This window comes from Oryza brachyantha, chromosome 1 (assembly GCF_000231095.2).
Source record: "Oryza brachyantha chromosome 1, ObraRS2, whole genome shotgun sequence".
In the NCBI taxonomy this organism is placed as follows: Eukaryota; Viridiplantae; Streptophyta; class Magnoliopsida; order Poales; family Poaceae; genus Oryza; species Oryza brachyantha.
Window position 1 is genome coordinate 15,742,487 of NC_023163.2, and position 23,081 is coordinate 15,765,567.

At 38.6% G+C, this 23,081-nt stretch overlaps 2 protein-coding genes across 3 annotated transcripts; one reads left to right on the plus strand and one right to left on the minus strand.

Annotated features, from left to right (window-relative positions):
* Nucleotides 1-11,371: 11,371 nt before the first annotated feature.
* Nucleotides 11,372-12,807, minus strand: LOC102700855 (probable glutathione S-transferase GSTU6). Its single transcript, XM_040528229.1, has 2 exons — nt 12,356-12,807; nt 11,372-12,265 (listed from the first exon to the last, which is right to left on the minus strand). Exons 1-2 carry the CDS (start codon nt 12,701-12,703, stop codon nt 11,879-11,881), a joined length of 735 nt encoding a protein of 244 aa, XP_040384163.1. The 5' UTR covers nt 12,704-12,807; the 3' UTR covers nt 11,372-11,878.
* A 3,833-nt stretch (nt 12,808-16,640) lies between these two features.
* Nucleotides 16,641-23,078, plus strand: LOC102704841 (NADP-specific glutamate dehydrogenase). Of its 2 annotated transcripts, XM_006644207.3 has the most exons (15): nt 16,641-17,585; nt 18,282-18,408; nt 18,495-18,696; nt 19,204-19,290; nt 19,367-19,426; nt 19,535-19,621; nt 20,448-20,519; nt 20,663-20,718; nt 20,796-20,881; nt 21,567-21,657; nt 21,733-21,890; nt 21,967-22,058; nt 22,218-22,298; nt 22,386-22,459; nt 22,547-23,077. In XM_006644207.3, exons 1-15 carry the CDS (start codon nt 17,033-17,035, stop codon nt 22,620-22,622), a joined length of 1,902 nt encoding a protein of 633 aa, XP_006644270.1. In that variant the 5' UTR covers nt 16,641-17,032; the 3' UTR covers nt 22,623-23,077. The 2 variants fall into 2 exon arrangements, with proteins under 2 accessions (XP_006644270.1, XP_015699267.1); XM_015843781.2 differs by having other exon boundaries at nt 16,658-17,585; nt 22,386-23,078.
* Nucleotides 23,079-23,081: the final 3 nt, after the last annotated feature.

Sequence of the window (23,081 nt, forward strand, 5' to 3'; positions counted from 1 at the left end):
TATTGTCAGTTGATGCCTATATTTTTTTTCGCAAGGTTTTTTCACGTTAAATCTCTATCGTGTATCTATTTTCCTAACACAGACCATTTACATTCGTATTGACAGGTGGTCTCCTTGATAGAGATGCATATAGTTTTCATTAAGCACGGGCTTCTTTAGAGCATGCCATAAAGATTTCTGTGAAATTTCTCAAATCTGAAGAGGTCATTAGTGTACATACGTGAATTAGTATTCTTTTTTGGGGGTGCGGAGGCATGGGGTTTGTTTTTACATATTCCATTTCTTCAAAGTACGGCCTGTCGACAATCCTGCGTAGATCGTCGATGCTTTGATAAAATATTCCATTCATTCATAGTACATATTTCCTTCAATTTTTCATTTTTAATGCTTGATCTTATTAACTTTTAATTATTTGTCTGATCAATTGCTTTATTTAATTTTTTTGGAAGTACGTAAAACTATAAGTCATGTTAAAGTTCATTTAATAATAAAACAAATTATTACAAAATAAATAATAATTACATAATTTTTAGAATAAAGAATGGTTAACATCGTCAAATATAAAAAGACAGATAGGATGAATTGTTACAGGTGTCATCAATTGCATCCACCACTCAAGCATGTGCTGCATTGCACTGGCCTCATCTCATATAGGCTAGCTTTTAGGTGTTGACCCACTACAATTTAAACGTATTTCAACTAATTTTTCATAAGTTATCATAACGTGCATTGTTACGGTGGATTCTTTATGATTTTGACTGTATTTGTTTCAAATCCTTAGAAATTTCTCTATTTTAAAGTAGTCCTACGAGAGTATACTTTTTGAATCGATGGATTTCTCTGGGAATGAATTTTTCTTAGACGAAGGGAGTATGACATAAGTGTGTTCAAAAAAAGAAGATATTGTTTTCTATTTACATTTATACGTAAAGCAATTATATGCCCTACAATAACACCTATAGATACAACAATCAATGATTAAACTATTAGTCCTCCGTTAGAATATATTATCATTTAGGATAAGATTAGATCAAATTACGAAAATTCTGACAAATAATTTTATGTTATAATAAATTTATAAAGTCTAATAAGTTTACGATATTGTGATGGTAGTTTTCTGGAAAAATCTAAGTATGTTGTTTGTCTTATATTTAAATTAAGCATTTAAAAATTATTAATGGTCATAATTTTACAAATTTAATTAAATCTTTTTCTAAATGATAAATATTTCTGAACATAGAGTAACTATTACCCTGCACTGGCACAGCTTAGCGGAACAGTAGCATGCACACTGCCACTATTAATTATTGATCTCCATACAGATATGCATCCATGGGCCGGCTCTGTCTGTCATCGCACAGAGCAGGAAATAATCCAGGGCCGACAAAATTAAAGCAGTGCTTGGCTTCATTTAACAGTATTATTTATTAATGCGCAGATTTATCATACTCCTCATTGTTAAACTAAGCGACCACAATTTGTCCTAAGATACAGTACTACTTTTTCCCCTATCATCTTCTATTTAAATTTATTTTCATTTTACCCTAACCACTCTTCTATTTATAGTCATCTCTTATTTAATAAGGAGAGTCCTATTATTTTTTCATTTATAATTTATTTTCTCTTAAAATAGTCACTTAATTTTGGACGAAGTAATTACCGATTACAACCTCCGTCCCAAAATAAACGAATTTCTGAGTTTTTGGATGGAATTTTTGAATCTTCGTTTTATTTGATTTTTTTATGATTAACATTTTTATTCTTACCACATGATAAAACATGAATAGTATTTTACGTGCGACTAATTTTTTTTAATTTTTTAATAATTTTTTTAAATAAGATGATGGTAAAACGCTTCAACTACAACCCCGAAATTCTTTTTTCTAAGACGGAGAAGTATTGACATATATAGAAACAATTAATGTTTGTTGTACCACCATCGAGGAGAACGTAGTAGCCATCTGAACCATTAATTGTTCATAGCTGAACTATTGACCTATTGTTCATAGAGCTGTATGTTATGAACATAGTTGTATGGTCGTATATATATGATCACGCAGAAAGATTACAAAGCTAGGAGCAGTTATCTTAACTATTATTCATAAGATTTGCTTCGGTCCAATAAAAATTACCTCGAGCTACCGGTAGCTCGTGATACTAAATCGTTTCTAATCGTTGGATCTAACACTGCACATCATACTCAGCTAAATCCAATGATAAAAAATAATTTGGTATCTCGAGATACCACTATCTCGAGATATTTTTTGTTGGACCAGAGCAAATCCCATTATTCATAGCTGTATTTTAATTAATTTAGTGTGTACTCGATCCTATAAGCACTGTAGTTTGCCACAATTTTGTTCCTTTTGTAAGTGTGCCCCACTTTGCCAGCGCATCGACCAACGTCCAACCATGAAGAATACATTTGTGTACGACCACACCGTACCCAAAGTGCGTGTGTGATATAATATCTTGACCTCAATAATTGACGCTGTAATGTATACGTTTGTCACAGCTTCTGTCTGCTGCGTACATTAAATTAAATCCATTAGTCACTTTACTTTAGTCTATTTTAGTCTCTAAAAATCCAAATAGGAGAGACTAAAAGAGACTAAAATTATATTAGTCTATTAGGGGTTATTTGTTTGGAGTGGCTAATTCATAAGTCCCTCTATTTTAGTCCATTTTAGCCCCTAAAATATCAAACATGAGAGACTAAAAGGGGCTAAAACTATCTAGGTTCATAAGTCCCTAGAGGAGGTGCTAAAAGGGACTAAAGGTCTATAGTACACCTACTCTACTACTCTAGGTCTATAGCTATGTGTGTGTTGTGTACTATTGAGTAGGTCATTTAATGAGGTTTTAGTCCGTTTTAGAGCAAGTTCAATAGGATAACCAACTACTAGCTCCAATTCATCTATAGTCAATCTAATAGCCAATTCATATAATAGTTACCTATAAAATATCAATACATGGTCCCACATGTTATACACAGATTTTATCTTGAAGCCCGTGTACAGCTGGCTACAAATTAGTAGCCCACCTCTCTTCTCTCTCCTCTTATCTCTTTAAAATATGCTTATAGCCTGTTATTGTACCTGCTCTTAGTCCCTCCAAACAAACAGTGTAAGACTAAAGAAGACTTATGTTTTAGCTCTATGACTAATTTTTAGTCCTAAGACTTATGGAAACAAACAGCACCTTAGTCCCTTCCATAGATACTTATTGAGACTAAAACTTACTTTTACATCTGCCCCCTAACAAAAGTTTCTTTATATGATGCACTTTTAGTCTTTTTTAGTCCCTCTAACCAAACAGTAGGGACTAAAGATTTTAGTCTAGAGACTAATTTTTAGTCCTAGGACTAAAGAACCAAACACCACCTAATATTTGCATAATATTTATTGTTTAGACAAGGACAAGGCTTAAAAAAACTAATTTACTAATACAAAATACATATACAATATGAACAAATATTCCCTCACTGTCTCAATAGATGATATCTTTAACTTTTTATCATATGTTTGGCCATTTATCTTATTAAAAAAGTTGTGTAAATATGTAAAAAATTTAATTTATATTTAAAATATATTTATTAATAACAGTCAAAATAAAATAAATGATAATTATATATTTTTTTCAATAAGATAAATGGTCAAACGTATAAAAAAATTCAATGGCGTCATGTATTAAAATGCGGAGGTAGTATATGATTTTATCGAAGTATTTTTCAAGATTCATCTATAGACTTAGTATTCATGCTTAAGTAAATATTTTCAAAGGTATTCGTAACTAAAATTCTAAAAGTGTGATATTGGCATTTTTAAAAAAATGGCAAGTATATATTATATATGGAATCGAAGGGAATAACATAGAACGGTTCATGATGCTGCGCTCAAATATTGGTAGCATGGTGCTACAGGACTTGATTAACTACGTACGTACGTACTAATAATTAATAAGTTGATTAGTAGAAGCTTGGCTATATAAATATATTGGGCGATTAGTTGGATCTCAAACATATTCACCATACTTCAATTAACGTACTGAATTTAATCATATAATATTAATGATAGACTTAAAATGATCTCATAGTTGTGTTCTGCTATATGTTTTCATTTTAAAATTGTTTCCAATTTAAGTGCGAGCATGCCAAAACCATCAGCGGAGACGGAAAAAGTAAAAAGAAAAAAAGAAAAGGAATATCTGCGACAGATAGCCAGCCAAGAGTACATCGTGTATGGCTTTAATTTGGCTTGGCAAGACAAACATATGTATATAGCAGCATGGGAGCCACGTGATTTCATTTTCATTTTGCAGAAAGAACTACTCCCTCAGTTTTTTTCCATTGATTTTAACTCTACTTTTAAATATTCATATTATTAAAAACTTTAAGAATGACTTACGATTTTATATATTTACAAATGAAAAATAATTTATGAATAATGAAACTTTTATAGACATACTCATAGAAATCTAAAAACCAAGACTGAAAAATAAACTACGATAAAAGAAAACTCAAAATCAATTTTAAATTTAAGATTAAAATTTTAAATTTTAACGTATAAGCATGAGAAAAACCAAAAGTTGGATCGCTAGTTCTACAAAAGCATCAGAGCATACATTAATTCTCGCTAAGGTTGGTCTGACCGGATAAAGAACAGCTAGCGTTCTGAGTCTTCTGACAGCATGCCAAGTCCAGAGACTAGAGTAAACCGATGCACATTTATCTTTGACGGATCATTTTTCAGTGATCGTTCGACGACATCTACCTTACGTGGCGGTAGCTGCGCACGTATTCGATCATTTCGCCGCGGGTTTGGGGCGGAGTTATTAGTGTCATCTCTGTTACTCAGCGGAAATAATATACATAACAATAATATAATACATTAATTTATAATAATATTTTTAAGATTTTATTAGTGTCAGTTAACACCATAAAAAACCCTTCGCTCCGCCCCTGTGCGGGTTGCCAGTTTCATATATAATATTTTTAAAACAACTTTTATATATAATATTTTTAAAAATAATACTGTTTGTCAGGTTTGGAAACGTGCGTATAAAAAGTAGGGGAATATAGATTGGTTGCATGGTACGCCGAACGGGGCCCAAACGGTTAGTTAACCAGCGTCGCAGCTACCTGCATGCATGCACGCTACAGTCGCATATACAGCTCGATCGATCTATGTATAGCATCACATATATATATATATATATAGTCTAGCTACGGTGAGTTGCAACTCACGGGCTCCTCTATGTGTCGGGGTCAAAAACATATCAAATCATCTCTAAATTTTGATTTATATGGCTCACTAGATTCTTCATATCAAAATCTGGTACCACGCAAAAAATTTTTATTTTTGGAGTTTTTTAAGTATTTTTTTGAGATTTTTAAAATAATCAATATGTATCACTTTTAAAAATCTCAAAAAAATACTTAAAAAACTCCAAAAATGAAAATTTTTTGCGTGGTACCAGATTTTGATACGAAGAATCTAGTGAGCCATATAAATCAAAATTTAGAGATAATTTGATATGTTTTTGGACCCGACTCACGGAGAAGCCCGTGAGTTGCAACTCACCGTAGTTTTGGTCGTGTTTTTAAGATAGGTTTGGAGAAACCATATCGATCCATAGATATGATATGGATGGATCGATTGTCCGTCCATATGCATGCAGTGCATGTGGCGATCGATCGAGAGACGAAGGGACCGTCGTCGCTTCGGAGCTCGGGGAGGCAGAGCCACATCACAACACACGGAAGGCCATATTTTCTCTCTAAAAAAAATCTGAATATATTTTTGGTTCGTTTTGCCTCGTGATATCGACACTATCATGAGACAAAAATTAATACGCCTCCGTATCTGAATAGGTAATCGATGCCGTTCACCGGCGCCGGTGGCGGATCTGTCATGGGGCTAGGGTCTCTGTTCCCCAACACCAGTTCTAATACATGAAGTTATTGAGTCTTCACTAAATTTTCTACCATAGATTTATAGAAAGAGAGACTAAAGTTTTTTCTAAAAGTTGGAGAAAAAAAGATTCAACCTCTACTAATATTTTCTTCTAGATCCGCCCTTGCCATTGACTACTTCGCATACACATTTGGCTATTTGTTTTATTTTAAAAATGACGTGATTATTATTTATTTTTTTATGATTGGATTTATTACTAAATGTGTTTTAGTTATATCTTGTATTTGACATAATTGCATAAACTTTTAAATAAGATGAACGGTCAAGCATGTGCCAAAAAGGTTAATAATATTATTTAAAATTATGAAGGAAGTATATGACTTTTCAACAATCTTGAAAATTGCAATCGATGTACAGGAGCGATACATACGTATGAACCATAGTTGCTATTACCTCCTTTTAGTATTATAAGATGTATCGATCCTTTATAGATTCATCGTATAGCAGACACATATATAAAGCAAATTCATTAATCCGTGGATAAATATAACTAGTACCAAAATAACTTATAATATAAATAAAGGGAGCAAGAACGTAGCTAAGGATAGTACAGATGGGCATATAGCAACCCTCAACTACAGCCCGGGAAGACCCCTTTTATAATTATTTTATATTTATATTATCTTTTAATTAAAAATAAACTCGTATATGTGATTTGCGGTGTTTAAAAATGTTGACACGTGGCATTGACTTGTGGAGCAGGATGTTGAACGAAACATTTATAGGCCGGCACGTCACTGGGACGGGGTAGTATGTATACATACTCCATTAATATATACTTCTCGCGGACGAGAGGTAGCTAGCTAGGTCACGCAATTAACAGTTAACCACTCGCACGGCAATCGGCATGGATAGATGAGACTAATTTAATCATCATACAATACACATCATGATGACCTAATTTATTCACGGATGAGATTAATTTCCAGCAGACGCGGAGGCCACGCGGTGAGGGGGGGAAACGACAACTGTTTCAGCATCAAGCTAATTAAGCCGGCCACGAGCATCATGATATCAAGCTAGGTAAGATCGGATCTTGATCCGGCCGGAATTAATGGCGGAATCGATCACGACCTGGGTGCGGCCTGCTGATCCTCTCGAATACGATCACGATCATAACATGCGTCGATTTGTTAATCTGCGTTAGGTCATCCAGATTTTGTTCTGGGTTTTTAGTAATGATATATGATTGGTAGCGTGTTTGTATATATATCTGGACGATTACCTTGTGGTAGTGCTTCTTTTGTCTTATATTGTAACATTTTTTTTTGTTAATCTTCTCTAATTTGATCAAGTTTATAGAAAAAATACATCAAAATCTATGATATGAAATTAATTCATTACATCTATTTCAAGTTATTTATATCTTGATAATGAATCTATTTTCTATCGTAGATGTTGTTATATTTTTTTCCTAAATACTCTTTCAATGTTGAGATGTTTGATTTCGTACAAAATTAAGATGATTTGTAACGTACTCCCTATCCCATAATATATGGGATTTTAATTATTTATTTATAATTTTTGACCATTCGTTTTATTCAAAAATTTAGTGTAAATATAAAAATTTTTAAGTAATACTTACATTATTTCTAATAATAAAAAAATAGTTTTAACTTTTTTTTAAATAAGACGAGTAGTCAAACGTTACAAACAGAAAGTTAAAATTTAGGACAGAGGTGGAGTAGTAGAACGGAAGGAGTGTTGATTACTCTTCTTGTTCTCGACCAACTAGCACGATTAAGTAGCAGTCATATCAGATAGCTATGTTCCGGTATTTCATTGGTACAAACATGTGTATGGTAAAACAAGACGTGTCATTCAGATAGTACTTCCCTTCGTCTCTTGATAAACATAGTTGAATTAATTTAGTAAGAAAATAAGGCTCACCTAAATTTGGTCCGCCTCAGTGAAAAACAAACATTTGGAATTCTTCTTAGTGATCAATTCCGTCGGCCTTATATGTAGTAATCGACTAAGCCATTACATCCTAAACTTAACACTTAATTTGCATTTGAATTGATTGTCCTGAACACTTCGTTTCTGCCCTTATAACTTTTGGTATGTCCATTTTAGTCATGTTTATCTTAGCTGTACAGAGGTTGGCAATGTTTTTATGAATAACTATCGTGTCACCTTTTTACCCTACAGTAGACCAACTGACTTTTACTCATTCTTCATAATTCTTTAATTCCAATTACCAAAATCATCTTTGTAAGATCAGACAGCTAGGATAAACTCTAGTTCTCCTTAAACAGAGTTTATATATATTAGAGACTTTCTAAATTAGAAATCATCTTATCAATTATAGAGTTTTCATACGTTAGAAATTATATTTCCAATCAGAAACAAGGCAAACACTTTCTATATATTAAAAAATTTATATAAAATATATATATATTTTTTTAAATAGAAAGATTCTATAAATATACATTATATACCTTTACAATCAAAGTTCAATTGGCTGGCGCGGTAGTACAAACCGGCACGAAACATCGTTAGAACACTGACAACGATGCCAGACAATAAAGTCTGTATTCATCATCACATCCCAGCAACGTAGGGTTAGCAATTCCCCAAGTGGGGACCTATCTTGATAGGGACGGGGACAGGCATATTTTCAACCTACGGGTCAGCGGCGACGGGGAAAGGATACAAAGTCCCCCTTGGAAAACCCACGGGGCCCTCCAGTCAACCTTACCTCCCTAAATAGCCCAATAGCCTAGGCCTAGTAAAACCTTAATCCAAACTCCCTCCACCTTGAGATGTTGCCTCCTGCGTCCCTCCATGCTAGCACCACCACCTCCCCTCCAGCCGTCGGCCTGCCACCTCCCTTCCATGCCGATGCGGTCGCCTTCTTCTCCCACACGATGGTCGCCGTTGCCTCCCCTCCGTGTTGATGCGGCGATGCAAATTGGCACCTCCTCCACACCGCCGCTAGGCTACTGTCGCCTAGGATGTAGCTGCCTCCTCCCCACATCGGTAGCACAGGACGCCGCCTACTCCTCCACGTCGTCAGTAGGTCGTCGTTGCCTAGGACGCTACCGCCTCCTCCCATGCAAGCAGCTTAGGACTCAGGTCAATTTCTCCTCTCCTCCTGGATGACAAGGCCTTATTCGGGTGACGGGGATCCACGGGGCCGGGGTCGAGGACCCCAGTGTTCGCTCGGGGCTAGTGTCGTTCTTGCCCAACGCAACCTCGACCCGCGTCGTTGCCAACCTAACCCCACAACAGCGTATGGTGGCAACAACGTAGACAACGACTAGGCCTTAGGGTGTGCGTGTGGCCACGGCTAGGCAAGTATCAATATCCGCTCTTTTTTTTCTCTTTTTACATGGCTTTCTATTTAAAGGGGAAGAAAGATAACAAAAAAATATTAAAAAATAAATTCGACAGCTCACATTGATTTGATCATTGCGCAATCATATAAACTTGATCAACGTAAATTTATAGTCTATTTCGCACTACTTGGCGAGCTCTACACAACCAAATTTCCTGATCGTCCGTCCGAACAATGATTTAAGATTATTTTTTTTTCATGCCCCTCTTCTAGTTATTTCTCTAGAATCTGGCCCAACCATGTGTTATTAGGAGTAATGAGCAAGGTCCTTGGGTTCTTTCACAACCCTATTTAATTCTTAAAAGTTTTTATCTTAAAACTCTATACAATTTTATTCTAACCCGTTTTGAACCTGGTCCTTAAATTTCGTAGACAAAATAATTAGGCCCATTACCACCCTACGTGTGATATGTAAATGTATGATCAATTGATCATGGATCGACATACAGTGATGCACAAAGCAACTATGCATCGCTGCAAAAGTTTGTGCAAATCATCGCCCGAGGCCTCTTCTCTTTTCAGCTTTAACACTTAGATTAGACCAAAAGTTCTGCTCAACCCACTCTTCCTCCCTCTCTTAAAAAAAATAATTTCTGGGTTTGAATCTGAATATAATGCCAGAAATTGATTTTTTTTCCCTGAGACGAAAGGGAGTACTAGATCTGATCAATAGCCATTACAATTTTGGTTCAAAAACATCATAGACTAACGCACATAATTTTTGTTTGTTCCGATCAGCCGCAGCCATTGTCCGTGCTATCGTCGTCGAATCATGACCGTATTGACCCCGTGCGAGTTAAGAGATTTTTGGTCCAATAGAGGCCCAATCACCGCTGATATGCAGGCCCAAGTAGAATCCACGATGGACTTCACTCCCATTTACCATTTTATTTTCAATTAGGAAAAATTGCAAGAACCGCTCAAATGTGTTTTATATTTCCCATATAATTTATTTTAGTTTAAATTGCTCCTTATTGTGGTCACTCACATATTTCTTTGGCAAGATATATTCATTCACAATATGAGATGTTTCTAACTTGAACCCAACCGAAGATGCAAAAGTCGGTAGGGGTGAGCACAAAAAACCGAACCAAAGAGATTGAGACCGAAACTGAAATAGCCGAGACCGAGGAAATCGATCATACGATCAGTCGTGGCTGTTCAAAGATCAAATTTATTTCGATTAATTTGGTCGGCACTCTCGGTTAACCGAAACGACTGAAAAGACCGAAATTCTACCTATTAGGCCTAAATAGTCCAATAAGGCTAATAATATATAGACCAAGACCAAAGTATGGTATACAAGACCAGCTAACAATGCATGAACCCTAACTCCAACTCAAAGAGTGTCGTGCCACCGCCATCAACTAGCTTCATCGCCGCATTGGTGCTCTATGTCTAGGGATGGCAATTCCTCTGGTAGGGTTAGGATGGGCAAAATTTTTCCCCGTGGGCCCCAAAATATAATAGCTCACTCTATATTTGGCCTCATAGGCCCAACTATTGTATCATATATAAACCCTCTATTCTCTCCCCTCTCTCTCCTCTCACGCACAGAGCCAACAGACACCCAGCCATCGCACCGCATCTCCTCTGTGTTGCCGCCACCGCCAGCGTTGTCTGCTGGCTCTATGCCCATCGTTGTTGGCCTCCACGCCCGTCGCCGTGTCGCCTGCTCACTGTCGTTGTCCACCCGCAAGGCCCCAGTCAGAGTTAGGGTCATTCTTGTAAACCTGGCCTCAACCCGCCATTGCCATATACCCAAGCCCTCACCATGCAGTATCGCCACCCACCGCCTATTGGCCCCTATCCATCAGACCACCACGCTGAGTCGCTGAGCACCGCCCCGCGCCTACCTATACACAGTGTACTGCAATTTGCAAATTTGCAAGTGCTGACAGTTGAATCATGCACAATCCGGTCATGACCGAGACCGAATGGGTCAGTTCAGAAAATTTTACAAAAAAATCGGTTTTTAGTTTTAGTGACCAAATTAGCATGAAAGAGCGAAGACCAAGATCGAAAAAGCCAAAAAGACCAAATTCTATATTGCTGGATGAAATTATACACCTACCACTTTATCAGCAATCTTACAGTGCTTCACTTTCAATTTTTACTCCATATGGATCAGGTGGCATTGTACCACACAAAAACAAAATGTTTTTTGCTTAAAAGCTTAACGAATTGTCTGTAAAACTATGTAGAGATGACACAGATAGCACCAAAATTAAATTCTACCGGCAAAGCAACATGATACTCCCTTTAATAAACATTATATGTGTTTAGAACAAAATTTAGTTAAATTTCATACTTTCTTAAATGCTCGTCTTAAATACAAGCCCTAAAACATAATATCATAAACTTATTAGATTCTATAAATTTATTTCAACACAAAATTATTTTTCAAAATTTTAGAAATTTAATCAAATTTTATACTAAATGACAAATATTTTTAAGCGCAAAGAGTATATGCGTAGCTATTTCCACGGAATTCTGAATTCCAAGCTGGCCGTTTATTGTGTACTCCTGTATAACAGGAAGCGACAGATCCGAGGCCGGCTCCTCATTCTCTCGCCGCCGCCGCCGCGGCGGCGGCCTGCAGATCGGCGTACCTCTTCTTGCCAGCCTCGAGGATGCGATCGAACGGCGGCATGGCCGCCTTGGCCTCCTCCAGCGCGCAGAACCGCTCCACCCACGCCGCCAGCAGCGGCGTCCTCCCCGGGTCGACGATCCTGAGCCCGGTCGTCGGCTCCGACGCCATCATCGCCGGCACGAACCCGCCCAGCGCGACGTCGACGAGCCCCACGCTGTCGCCGCCGAACCACCCGCCCGCGCGCTCCCCGAGCGCGCCCTCCAGCGCGTCCAACGCCGCGCGCGTCTCCGCCAGCGCCGCCGCCTTCTCCTCCTCCGTCTTCCCCGCGTCGTAGACCCCCAGCCACCCACTCAGCAGCTGCACGGATGCAACGCACGGCCGGCGAACCGGCGATGGATCAAACCTCGGAACACCAAGAGCAAGATAGACCATGGCGGAAGAGTCTACCTTGTCGTCGACGAAGGCGGCCCAGAAGCGGGCGACGGCGCGGGCGTAGGGGTCGGCGGGGAGGAGGCCGGCGGCGGAAGGGAAGGCCTCGTCGAGGTACTCGACGATGACCATCGACTCGCAGACGGGCTTGCCGGCGTGGAGGAGGACGGGGATCTTCCTGTGCACGGGGTTGGCGGCGAGGAGCTGCTCTCTCTTGCCGGCGAGGTCCACCTCCACGTACTCGTAGCTGAGCCCCTTGAGGTTGAGCGCCAGGCGCACCCGGACCAGGAATGGGCTCCCCCACGCGCCGAGCACCGTCAGCTGCTCGCCGTCGCCACCTCCATCTCCAGCTCCGGCCGCAGCCATCGTTCGGCCGGTGAGCAATCGATAGGATTAGGGATTAGCTAGCTTTGTCAAGACTCAGGAGAAGGGAATCGTATATACTCCTCCGTTCCACTCCGTTCCTTATTACTCCCTCGATGCCGTTCCTCGGGTTCATCTTATTTAAAAATTTTATTTAAATTATAAAATTATAAATCATATTTAAATTTTTTATAATAATAAATAAATTATAATAAAATAATTAATAATTATATATATTTTTCTAAGTAAGATGTATGATAAAAAGAGTCATATAAAAAACAGAATAGGGTAAGTATATAACTTTCTAAATTTAACTAAACTCATTATTAATGTATATGTGTCTAGATTTATCAAACACGTATAAATGCTAAAAAAAAATATTGTGTGGAACGGATGAAATAGGCTATGTTGGTAGTGACGTGGCTCTGCTGCTGCTGCGTGGAAACATCCAACATTTGTGGACGCTGAATAGTCGACCTGAGTGTTTTCTTCAGGACGAACCTTGACACGTATGCTCGCATCTGACGATAGATACGGGTACGCTGCAAGCGTATAGTAAGCAGAAATTTTAAGACGCCTGTGGGGGCAGTGAACGGTGGGGCATTAGACCACTTATGGACACGATTGTTTAAAGTAACGTATTATCTAAAAAGTTTAAAACTAGGATAAAATATCATTTATTGTTGTTTTCTAGTTTATATGTAAGACACGAGTTGTCTAGATAACAGTTCATAGAAGGTTTCATCTACATGAAACTCATTTCATCTCTCTTCATTAATACTCTATCACATCATTAAAAATATTGACATGTCACCATATTTATTGCCCATAAAACTCTCATTGAGATTGGCCTTAATGCTAATCACTATCATCGGCACTCAATGATCTTTAATTATAAAACAATAAATAAGTTGAGTTGAAAGTTTCAAATATCCGGATCAGATGAAAGTTCCAAAATTTTGAGTTGATTTTTCTAAATTTTCAGTTGAAAATTTTTAAGTTTATGTTCAAAGTTTTGAAATTTAAATTGAAAAATTCAAAATTATGGTTGAAAGTTTTAAATTATTGGTAAAATGTTTACTCAAAATTTTCAAATCTTGAGTTCAGAGTTTCAAAAATTGCTGTTGATAGTTTTAAGTTTTGATTTAATTTATCTAAAATTTTAAATTCAAAGTTGTAGGCATATGCATAGGTAAAGATAGGATTCTGCCTAAACAGAGTTTGACATAAAATCTATAGCAAAATCAGTCAGATTTCTCAACAATATAATCTACATCAACAACTCTGATTAAATAGTTCTCAAATGATAAAACAAACCAATAGTGGGCTAACAGATCCAACTACAATTCTTCTTATAATAATTATATAAATAAAATATTGTAAATTTCTAATAAAATTTATGTAATTACATATTATATGAATGATTTCTTATTTGTTGATCAATAGTACTAGTCTGCACATGAATTGTTAGTGATCTGCACATCACATGCTAACAGATATATGCGTTGTAGAGCCCAAAAAGCCAAAATGCAGCACTAGTTTTGAAGCATATCCAAAGGTCACAAATTTGACTAAAAGCATAGTAAAAAATCTGTCACATGACATTTATCAAATCCGTAAAGGTAAAGCAATATCTAACTACCTTCTCATTCTGATCGGAAATAGGCAAACAATGCATCGGCAGCGTATGATTCGTCTTTGTCATTACGTATGTGGGCACCATTGAACGCATCGGATTCAAAATTGCTTTAGCACTAGAATTTATGGTTAATTATTCTTTTATGACAAATAAATAGGTATTGTCTTATAGGTATGTACATGGCCGCAGTTTTGATTTGGAATAGCTGTGGACTCGAATTAGCACTAGTATTTGCAGTTAATTATTCTTTCGGTAATAGACGATATACATGTCGATAGCAATGCGTCCATCCAATGTCCAGGGTAACTTTGCCAATATCAAAACATGCCAGATAATCTTGGAAGGTACTTATACGGATATGGTTTGTTTGTATATGTTCATAAGTGCGTGTGTTTATCATGTATGTCACATTTTTATTTTAAAACTTAATTTAAAATTGATTTTGAAATTCTATATCGAAGTCTATTTTTCAACTTTCCCTTTTAAATCATTATAAGAATATCGATGTAATAAATTGTACCCATAAATTAATTTGTCACTAATTAATTTGTTGTCCTCAGTGCATCTGTCGTAATTCAATTAATAAGAGCTAACACCAATAAACTTGATGGCTCTCTAAGCTACAATTTGGTAGACTTGGAGAAGTTGGAAGCTTCCAACATAGCAGCCAACTTTACGACCAAGCCATCTAATTAGCCAAACGATTCTCGTCACTAGGCTCATCAGGCATGGCTACATGGGTCTCACCCCTTCTCTTTCATTAATTGCACTTGTGCATCAAGCTGTTTTCTTTCACTCACTCACCTCGACCCGATCTAGGCCATTGTCATTGTCGTCTCAAGTATCGTGTTATCCATTGCCGCCTCCCCTGCATCTCCTCCATGTTGACTCCTCCCCTATCGGCAGTAGCAGTAGCACGTTAACACCAGTGTCACCTTGATTTGCAGTCGCCTTATCCCCCATCGCTCGTTATTGCCACCAACTCGAGGTGGTGTCTTTCCCAATCAACCCGACAACATCATTGTCCATTGCCTCCTCCCTACCCTCCCCCAAAGGAGTCCCACCTCCACCTAGTAGCTGGCAAATCGATGTCCCCTAATTTACAGATGCCTCGAAGCAAGAGTTGGCCGGAGATGAGGGTGCTAAGGAAGAAGGGCATTTATGAGGTATGTTGTCACCTCCTGTACCTTATGAGGTTATTGCGTAGGAGTACGAAGGTAGGATTAAGCTCTAGGCCTTCGCTGGCTATGGTTTATATAAGGAGAAGGGGGGCACAATTGAAAAACCAAAGATACCACTCGGTGGTGTTAGCCTGTAAATTGGAGAAAGAGGGAATGCACATTATGGGTGACGAGTGCAAGAGAATAAGAAGAGAACATAATGAGGAGTGCAAGAGAATAAGAAGAGAAAATATGAGATAGAGACTGACACATGGGTCTCACTTGTCCCATGGAGAACATAGACAAGGAGTATGTTAGAGCATATAATAAATATAGAGAGAAAATATTGGGGCTAACTAGCTACTCCCTACGTTCCAAAAATAAAGCTAATATGTCCTAGTCCTAGAATGGATTAAATCTAATCCTATGTAACTATGTTTTAGGACATGTGGAGTAAATGAGTATTTGAAGGGTAAGTTTTAAAGGAGCTTATGAGAGTTACATCTTTTTCTCACAGAAATTATCAGTTGTTAAAACATCTCCTAGACAACACTTAAATTCAGAAAATCTATTGTTGTAGAATTCAAAAATAAACTAAAAGCTAAAGGCTGAAAAACTCACCATTTTCATATTTTCATCAGCTAGTTTGCTTTGCAAACAATATGTGAATTCCTCGATAACATCCTCTCCCGGGTCAGTCTAATGGGCGATTGCTCGCACAATCATTAACCCGCGTGAACGGTCCTATGCACATAAAAAATTTATATATACAAACTTTTTATACTTTACGTTTGTATGTACAAAATTTTATCTTTATACACAGAAAATTATGCATAGAAACAAATTTAACATAAAGCATTCAGTAAACAATATTTGTATACTAAAATATTATATTAACATATAAAGTTGATATATGAACGATATAAAAGTTTCCGTATAAAAAAAAGTACGTTTCCCGTTAGCTTTTTCGCCTTCTCCATGGTTACGAAACCGAGTGATCCGGGTGTCCAGTGACCAGTGTCCCAATAGAGCGACGCTCTATGATTCGTCGGTACGGCTACGTGCGATCTCCACTGTCCGAATAAAATCAACGGCTCAGATTAGGTCGACCTCTCTCTCTGTCTGTCTGTGGTCTCCGTCTTTGACCGTTCGTTTCTGCCTTGTCGGAAGCGCACTACCCTCTCCGCGACACAAGCTCCGGCCGTCGCGGCAGTTTCCCCTCGCCCTCTCCGGCCGCCGTCACCGCCGCCGCGGCAGCCCCCCTCTCTCTCCGTTCGCCCCGCGGCTAGATCGAAGCCTCGCTCGATCGGAAGATCCCCAGGGTAGTCGGCGGAGGCGTGCCGCCGGCTGTGCGGTGGGGTTGCCGGTGCCGGATTCGATTCCCCTAACCCTAGCGCGGGAATCCCCCTACCTGGTTGCGCCTACCGGAGCGGGACTCGCACCGCCACGGGCTGCTACGAGCGGGGAAATCGAGCCTCCGCTCCAGGCGCGGCCCTTCATGGCGCGGCGGCGCTCCCGCTGGTGAGCTCGGCCATGGACGAGCTCAACCTGTTGCGGCAGGCGCAGCGGCAGCACCAGCACCACCTGGTGGTGCGCGGCCTCGGCGAGGAGATCGACCTCGAGATCGGGCCGGGCGACGACCCCTCCTTCTCCAGTGCGGCCCTCGTCGGCGTCACCTCCGCCCACGACCCCGCGGACGACCACAAGACCCTCCTCATCCCTTGCTCGCAGCCGCAGCCGACGCCGCCGCAGGTGGAGGAGCACGAGGGGTTGCTGCGGCTGCCGGGGCACACGAAGAAGAAGAAGAAGGTGGTGAAGAAATGGCGGGAGGAATGGGCAGACACCTACAAGTGGGCGTACGTTGCTGTGCACGATAACACCAGCAGGATCTTCTGCACTGTGTGCAAGGAGTATGGCCGGAAGCACCGGCGGAATCCCTACGGAAATGAGGGGAGCAGGAACATGCAGATGAGCGCGCTGGAGGAGCACAACAATAGCTTACTGCATAAGGAGGCGCTAAGGCTGCAGACAGCGTCCAAAGAGAATGCACAGCCCCTTGAGATCGAGAGGCCAGTCTATGTCAAAGGTTGGTGTTGCTGCCTCAAGTTCTGTGATTATGCTGCAGGTTTGGCTGTGGAAGAATTAGGAAATGTGTACCAAATCTTTGCTTAAAACTAGTACATTATATCTAGATATTTGGTGAAAATGTCTTTTTACTGGTTCTAATTGTGAAAATTGTATTGGGTGGGATAGATAACGCGGCCTTTAAAATATAAGTTTATATACCTTCAATTGGGGTGATTGTTTGGCTTTTTCATGGAAAAAGCCAAACGGCATATTTGCAAACAAAAAATAATTTGTAAATAAAACTTTTATACGCATATTCTTAGCGATTTAAAAACCAAAGTTGGAAAATAAACTTCGGTGAAAAAAAAACCCAAAATCAACTCCAATTTAAGGTTGAAATTTCAAATTTTGGTTTATAAGCATAAGCAGAAGCAATATGTTTGTTACCTCATCCCATCCCGATAATTCGTAAAGGAACATAGCCTAGTGCAAATAATAAGTTGATGCAATTTCCAGTTGTACACTAAACTACCAGCAACTATATGTGCTTTCCAATTTTTAACTCTTTATCAGACTATCTACATCCCAATATGAAGAATGTGCTCATTTTATATCAAATTGAAAGAATTTTATAATTACCTTAAATCTTATCTAAAATGCTTACCTTAAATTTCAAGGCTTTGTCTGAACTGTGACAGATACCCCCTTTTTTCAGCTTTGTCAAAAACGGCAGCCTCTATACTTGAATCTGTGCTAAAGAGGGACCCTCATGAAGCTGAGTTTATACAGTCTATCCAAGCGGTGGTTCATTCCTTGGAACCAGTTCTGGTGAAGAACTCACAGTAACTCTCCCTCCCTCCTCCCCACCCTGAGAAACAATGTGCCTAAAACTCCAGTATAATATGATTTCTGATGGTGATGTTTTCAGACATGTCCAAATTTTGGAGCGTTTATTGGAACCAGAGAAATGTTTTATCTTCAGAGTGCCATGGGTTGATGACAGAGGTGAAGCACATGTAAATCGAGGCTTTCGTGTGCAGTTCAGTCAAGCATTAGGTCCGTGCAGAGGTGGTCTTCGTTTCCACCCTACCATGACTTTGAGCGTGGCAAAATTTCTAGCTTTTGAGCAGGTAATACATTACTTGAGTCAAATACATTTTCATGCAAATAATCTGCTGCCACTACTGTCTTTTCATCGCGTATGTCATCTGTGCTTCTAGTATGCAATTGTGCTTTACTATTTTCACATTACACTACCATTTGATTAAATGAATGTCATGGTTGATGCCTGAACCTCAACACATACTGTGATATTGTAATGTACATTTGCTACTTTTTATTATTCCACATTGGATTCTGAATCCAGTGGCGTGATTTATTTTAAATAGCCTTCTATTTTTTTCTGTTGATGCTTGGGGGATTCGCAAATGTGTAGATCTTTTTCTTTGGTGCGTGAGGAGGCTTGTCTTTAACTAAATTTCCAATAGCACACGATCAAGCAAAGTTATATAGTTAGGATGTTTGCAGTGCCATCTGCTGATTTGGGAATGAAATAAGAGTCTTTTAAATGGATGTGGAAACTAGAAACCTGCATGAATCTTTTATAAATCATTCTAAGATTATTTCTTTTGATACAGACCCTAAAAAATGCTCTGTCACAATACAAACTTGGAGGTGCTGCTGGAGGGAGCGATTTTGATCCCAAGGGCAAAAGTGAAAATGAGGTATTTGTACTGCATTTTGTTTCTTTGGTAAAGCAACTTTTTTACTGCACATAAATCTGAAAGTGTTCTATGTCAGATTATGCGTTTTTGTCAAAGTTTCATGAATGAGCTGTATAGATATTTGGGGCCTGATCAGGTATACCTATCAAAATAATTTCAGTTAATATCATTTTTATGTATTTGTAAAATGGAATCATACTGTTTTGATCTAAATCAGGTGGTCTTGTTTAAAATTTTACTGCAGGATTTTCCTGCTGAAGATGTTGGTGTGGGTCCAAGAGAAATGGGCTATCTTTTTGGGCAGTATAGACGCCTTTCTGGTCATTTTCAGGTACTACAGTTGTTCTGCAATATATGTTATTTGAAATATTGTCTATCATCCTCTGCACTTCTGCAGGTGTGTATATTTTGGGTACTCTAGTTCTGACTCATTAGTCATTAGAAAGCAAGAACTACTAACCAAAGAGAAAACATTGACTGGCCTTCCCTAGTTAGAGTGTTATAGCATTATCTTAAACTTTCTTTTCAGTGCTATATTGTCATGGTGGTTCTGTTAGAGTTTGTGTCGAATATGTGTACAAAGTCAGTTACAGTTTAGGATTGGAGTTGTAATAGATGTTGGGTTAGTAGTAGAGTCGAATCCTATCCTAGGCTCTCTCTAAGAAAGAAGTGGCAGACCTTTTCTAACCGCATGGTGACTAGCATAGGTGAGGGTATGATTGGCTGGTAGCTTTGCTGGTAGATGGTCATAGATACCCTGATACATTGTAATTATACTAGATCGGGGAGTAGTGCCCCGGGGATTAGGCTACAGCTGAACCTCGTTAACAAATATCATGCTTTGGTGCCGTGGTCATTTTTGGATCTTCTATTGTATGCTTCCGCGTTTGGTTTCGATGGTGTTTCTTGGGCCAGTTTTATAACAGGTTCAATGAAGCATTTGTTTCATAAGATCTTTAGTCAAATTCAGTTCATATTATAATGATTATGGAAACAAAATTGGTTTTCCTCGGTAGTCCGTTAATCATATGTCCTTTATGCTGAGTATTTCTTTTTGTTCCACTCAGTCTACTTAAAGGCTATTGGTTTTGTTTCTACTTCTTTGGTTCATCAGTTTTTTCTCTTGTTCTGTAGATTTCACCGCCATGCTTATGCAGGGAAATTTTACAGGGCCTAAAATCTTCTGGTCTGGTTCTAGTTTCCGAACAGAAGCTACTGGATACGGACTGGTAAAGTGGTACCTTAACATTTCTTGTGAGCAGAAACTATTATATATTGTGTCTCTTGCTATTTCACAACTTAGTGCCTGTTATGCCTATGCTAACTAGACGATTGTTCCTGTTGAAAATAATACTCTTGTAATCTGTTGCAGGTGTTCTTCGCACGTGTGGTGCTTGCTGATATGAACAAGGAACTCAAAGGATTAAGGTTTAACATAGGTCTATTTGGTTTATTTTAAATTGCTTTTTAACTGTTTGGGACTTCCTAATGTGCGTTTTCTGCAGATGTGTTATAAGTGGTTCTGGAAAGATAGCGATGCATGTGTTGGAAAAGCTTCTGTCATGTGAAGCTATTCCTGTTACAGTTTCAGGTATATGGACTGAAACCTTAACTTGGATTATCTTGCTAGGAAATGGCATAGGGTAGTATCATAGGCATGAGCATGGCTTAGGATGTGTTCGGGGGAGGGGTTAGGAATCCTTCTCCCAAATACGCAAAACGGGATGGCTTATTAGTGTATGATTAGTTATCAGCTATTAAAAAACTTTAAAATGGATTATTATAATATTTAAGCAACTTTCTTATAGAAAATTTTACAGAAACATCTAATTAACAGTTTGGAAAGCATGTGCATGGAAAACTAGGCAGTAAAAGTTGGGAAAAGGGAAAAAAGAACACACCCTTAATTCAGTACCAGATTTCGCCAAACAATGCTGTTTTCATGCAGAAGTGAAGGACCCCAGTTTAGTACATTTATCATGACTATTACGTGTTTACATGTCCCCAAGAGAGAATGATTCACATCTTATTACTGCTTTCTACTCACTGTAGCTCATGCTTGATTTCCATAATTCTAGTAGCCTTATTTGCTTAACGACATAAATAATGGTTTCTGCTCTTGTTCCTATAAGAACACTACTCTTGGTTGTGTTTAAGATTTTTTTTTTCTCTTACCTGTAGTCAAATTGTAACCCAATCTAAATAAAAATGATTTCATCTGTATAATGGAAATTTTAATCAATGAAAACCTGACTGACTATCACAAATTGTTCCAGATTCGAAGGGCTATCTGTTGGACACGGAAGGGTTTGATTACATGAAATACTCAGTTATAAGGACCATCAAGGCTCAACAAAGGAGCCTCAAGTGGGTAGATGCCTTAACTTATCCTTAGTACATAAAGGTATAGATTTTGATGTACTATTCCATTTAACCAAACAGGGAGTACTTGAAATCATATCCAAATGCCAAGTATATAGATGATGCAAAGCCATGGAGTGAGAAGTGTGATGTTGCGTTCCCTTGTGCATCACAAAATGAGATTGACCAGGCAGAGGCTCTTGCAATAATAAACACTGGTTGTCGTGTTCTTATAGAATGTAAGGAGCTTTGAATCTGTCCTTTTAATTGCTACCCCATTCTCTATCATCTACTGATTTTTGTTTCCAACTGAAGGTTCAAATATGCCTTGTACTGCTCAAGCAGTTGATATCCTACGAACAGCAAAAGTAGTTGTTGCTCCAGCTAAGGCGACTGCTGCTGGTGGGGTAATGCACTGCCTGAATGTTGTTACCATTCCTTCTAGTCAAAAACTTTATGATCCAAGAAGAATTGTGTGGCTCGTTTCTCTGTTGTTGAAACTTGTTTAGGCTCACTAAGTTACCATTCCTCTCTTGATCATGCGTTTTGTTTCTCCTATATGACAGGTAGCAGTTGGAGAACTTGAACTGAATCCTGAGTTCAGTTTGATGCAGTGGTCAGTGGAAGATTTTGAGAACAAAATACAGGTATAATCTGCTGCTCCTGCTTGTTGGCCAGCTACTCATATTTCCTAACTAGAAGACCTCATTTAAAATATAAAAAAAATGGAACAGGATGCAGTGAAACAAACATATGATAGATCGATCAAAGCTGCTCAAGATTATGGAATCATGAAAGAGAACCAAGAGTTAGTTTTCTTGTGCTTTGAGGATTTCTTCCTTTTCTTCTGCCTGGTTTCAACTCCAGAAGCTGATCTCTCTCTCTCTCTCTCCAGGTCGTTGGTGCATGGTGCAAACATATGTGCGTTTCTTAATATTGCACAAGCCATGACTGATCAAGGATGTGTCTAATTAGGCTGCTCAATTAGCAGAAATGGCAATTGTTGCAGGCTTGCAGGCACATCGCACAGTTAAATGGTGGTTGCGTCTACCATTTCATGGGGTAACATAGGTTTTTGTTTATACTTACCCTAGAACTTTCCTCTGGTAGGAAGCAAGGCTTCCAAGAGCTTGGGCCCGTCGTAGAATATAGAAGAGCCTTTTGTTGTAGATCCCCAATGTATTATTAATTCTTTTTTTTTTCATTTGGGAACGATTTATTGCCCATTTTTACCAACATCAATGCCAATGGAAGGAGGAAATAGAAGCAATTCTTCTGTATCTAAATTTTCATGGAATGAAAATGGTTTATCAGCTGTAAATTATACCCCAAATCCAACAATCCGCTGTATGAATCAGCAGAACTTTGGTTGGCTCACGAGTTTTTATGAAACAACGCCAAATTATCCCCCAAGGTAAAGTAAATCAAAT

What these genes read in the sequence shown, in the direction of transcription:
- LOC102704841 (XM_015843781.2), top strand. Translation starts at nt 17,033, where the DNA reads ATGGACGAGCTCAACCTGTTGCGGCAGGCGCAGCGGCAGCACCAGCAC. An exon ending in AAGGAACTCAAAGGATTAAG is followed by an intron (nt 20,719 to 20,795) that starts GTTTAACATAGG and finishes CGTTTTCTGCAG; the next exon opens with ATGTGTTATAAGTGGTTCTG. An exon ending in TATTCCTGTTACAGTTTCAG is followed by an intron (nt 20,882 to 21,566) that starts GTATATGGACTG and finishes AAATTGTTCCAG; the next exon opens with ATTCGAAGGGCTATCTGTTG.
- LOC102700855 (XM_040528229.1), bottom strand. Translation starts at nt 12,703, where the DNA reads ATGGCTGCGGCCGGAGCTGGAGATGGAGGTGGCGACGGCGAGCAGCTG. An exon ending in CCGCCTTCGTCGACGACAAG is followed by an intron (nt 12,266 to 12,355) that starts GTAGACTCTTCC and finishes GCATCCGTGCAG; the next exon opens with CTGCTGAGTGGGTGGCTGGG.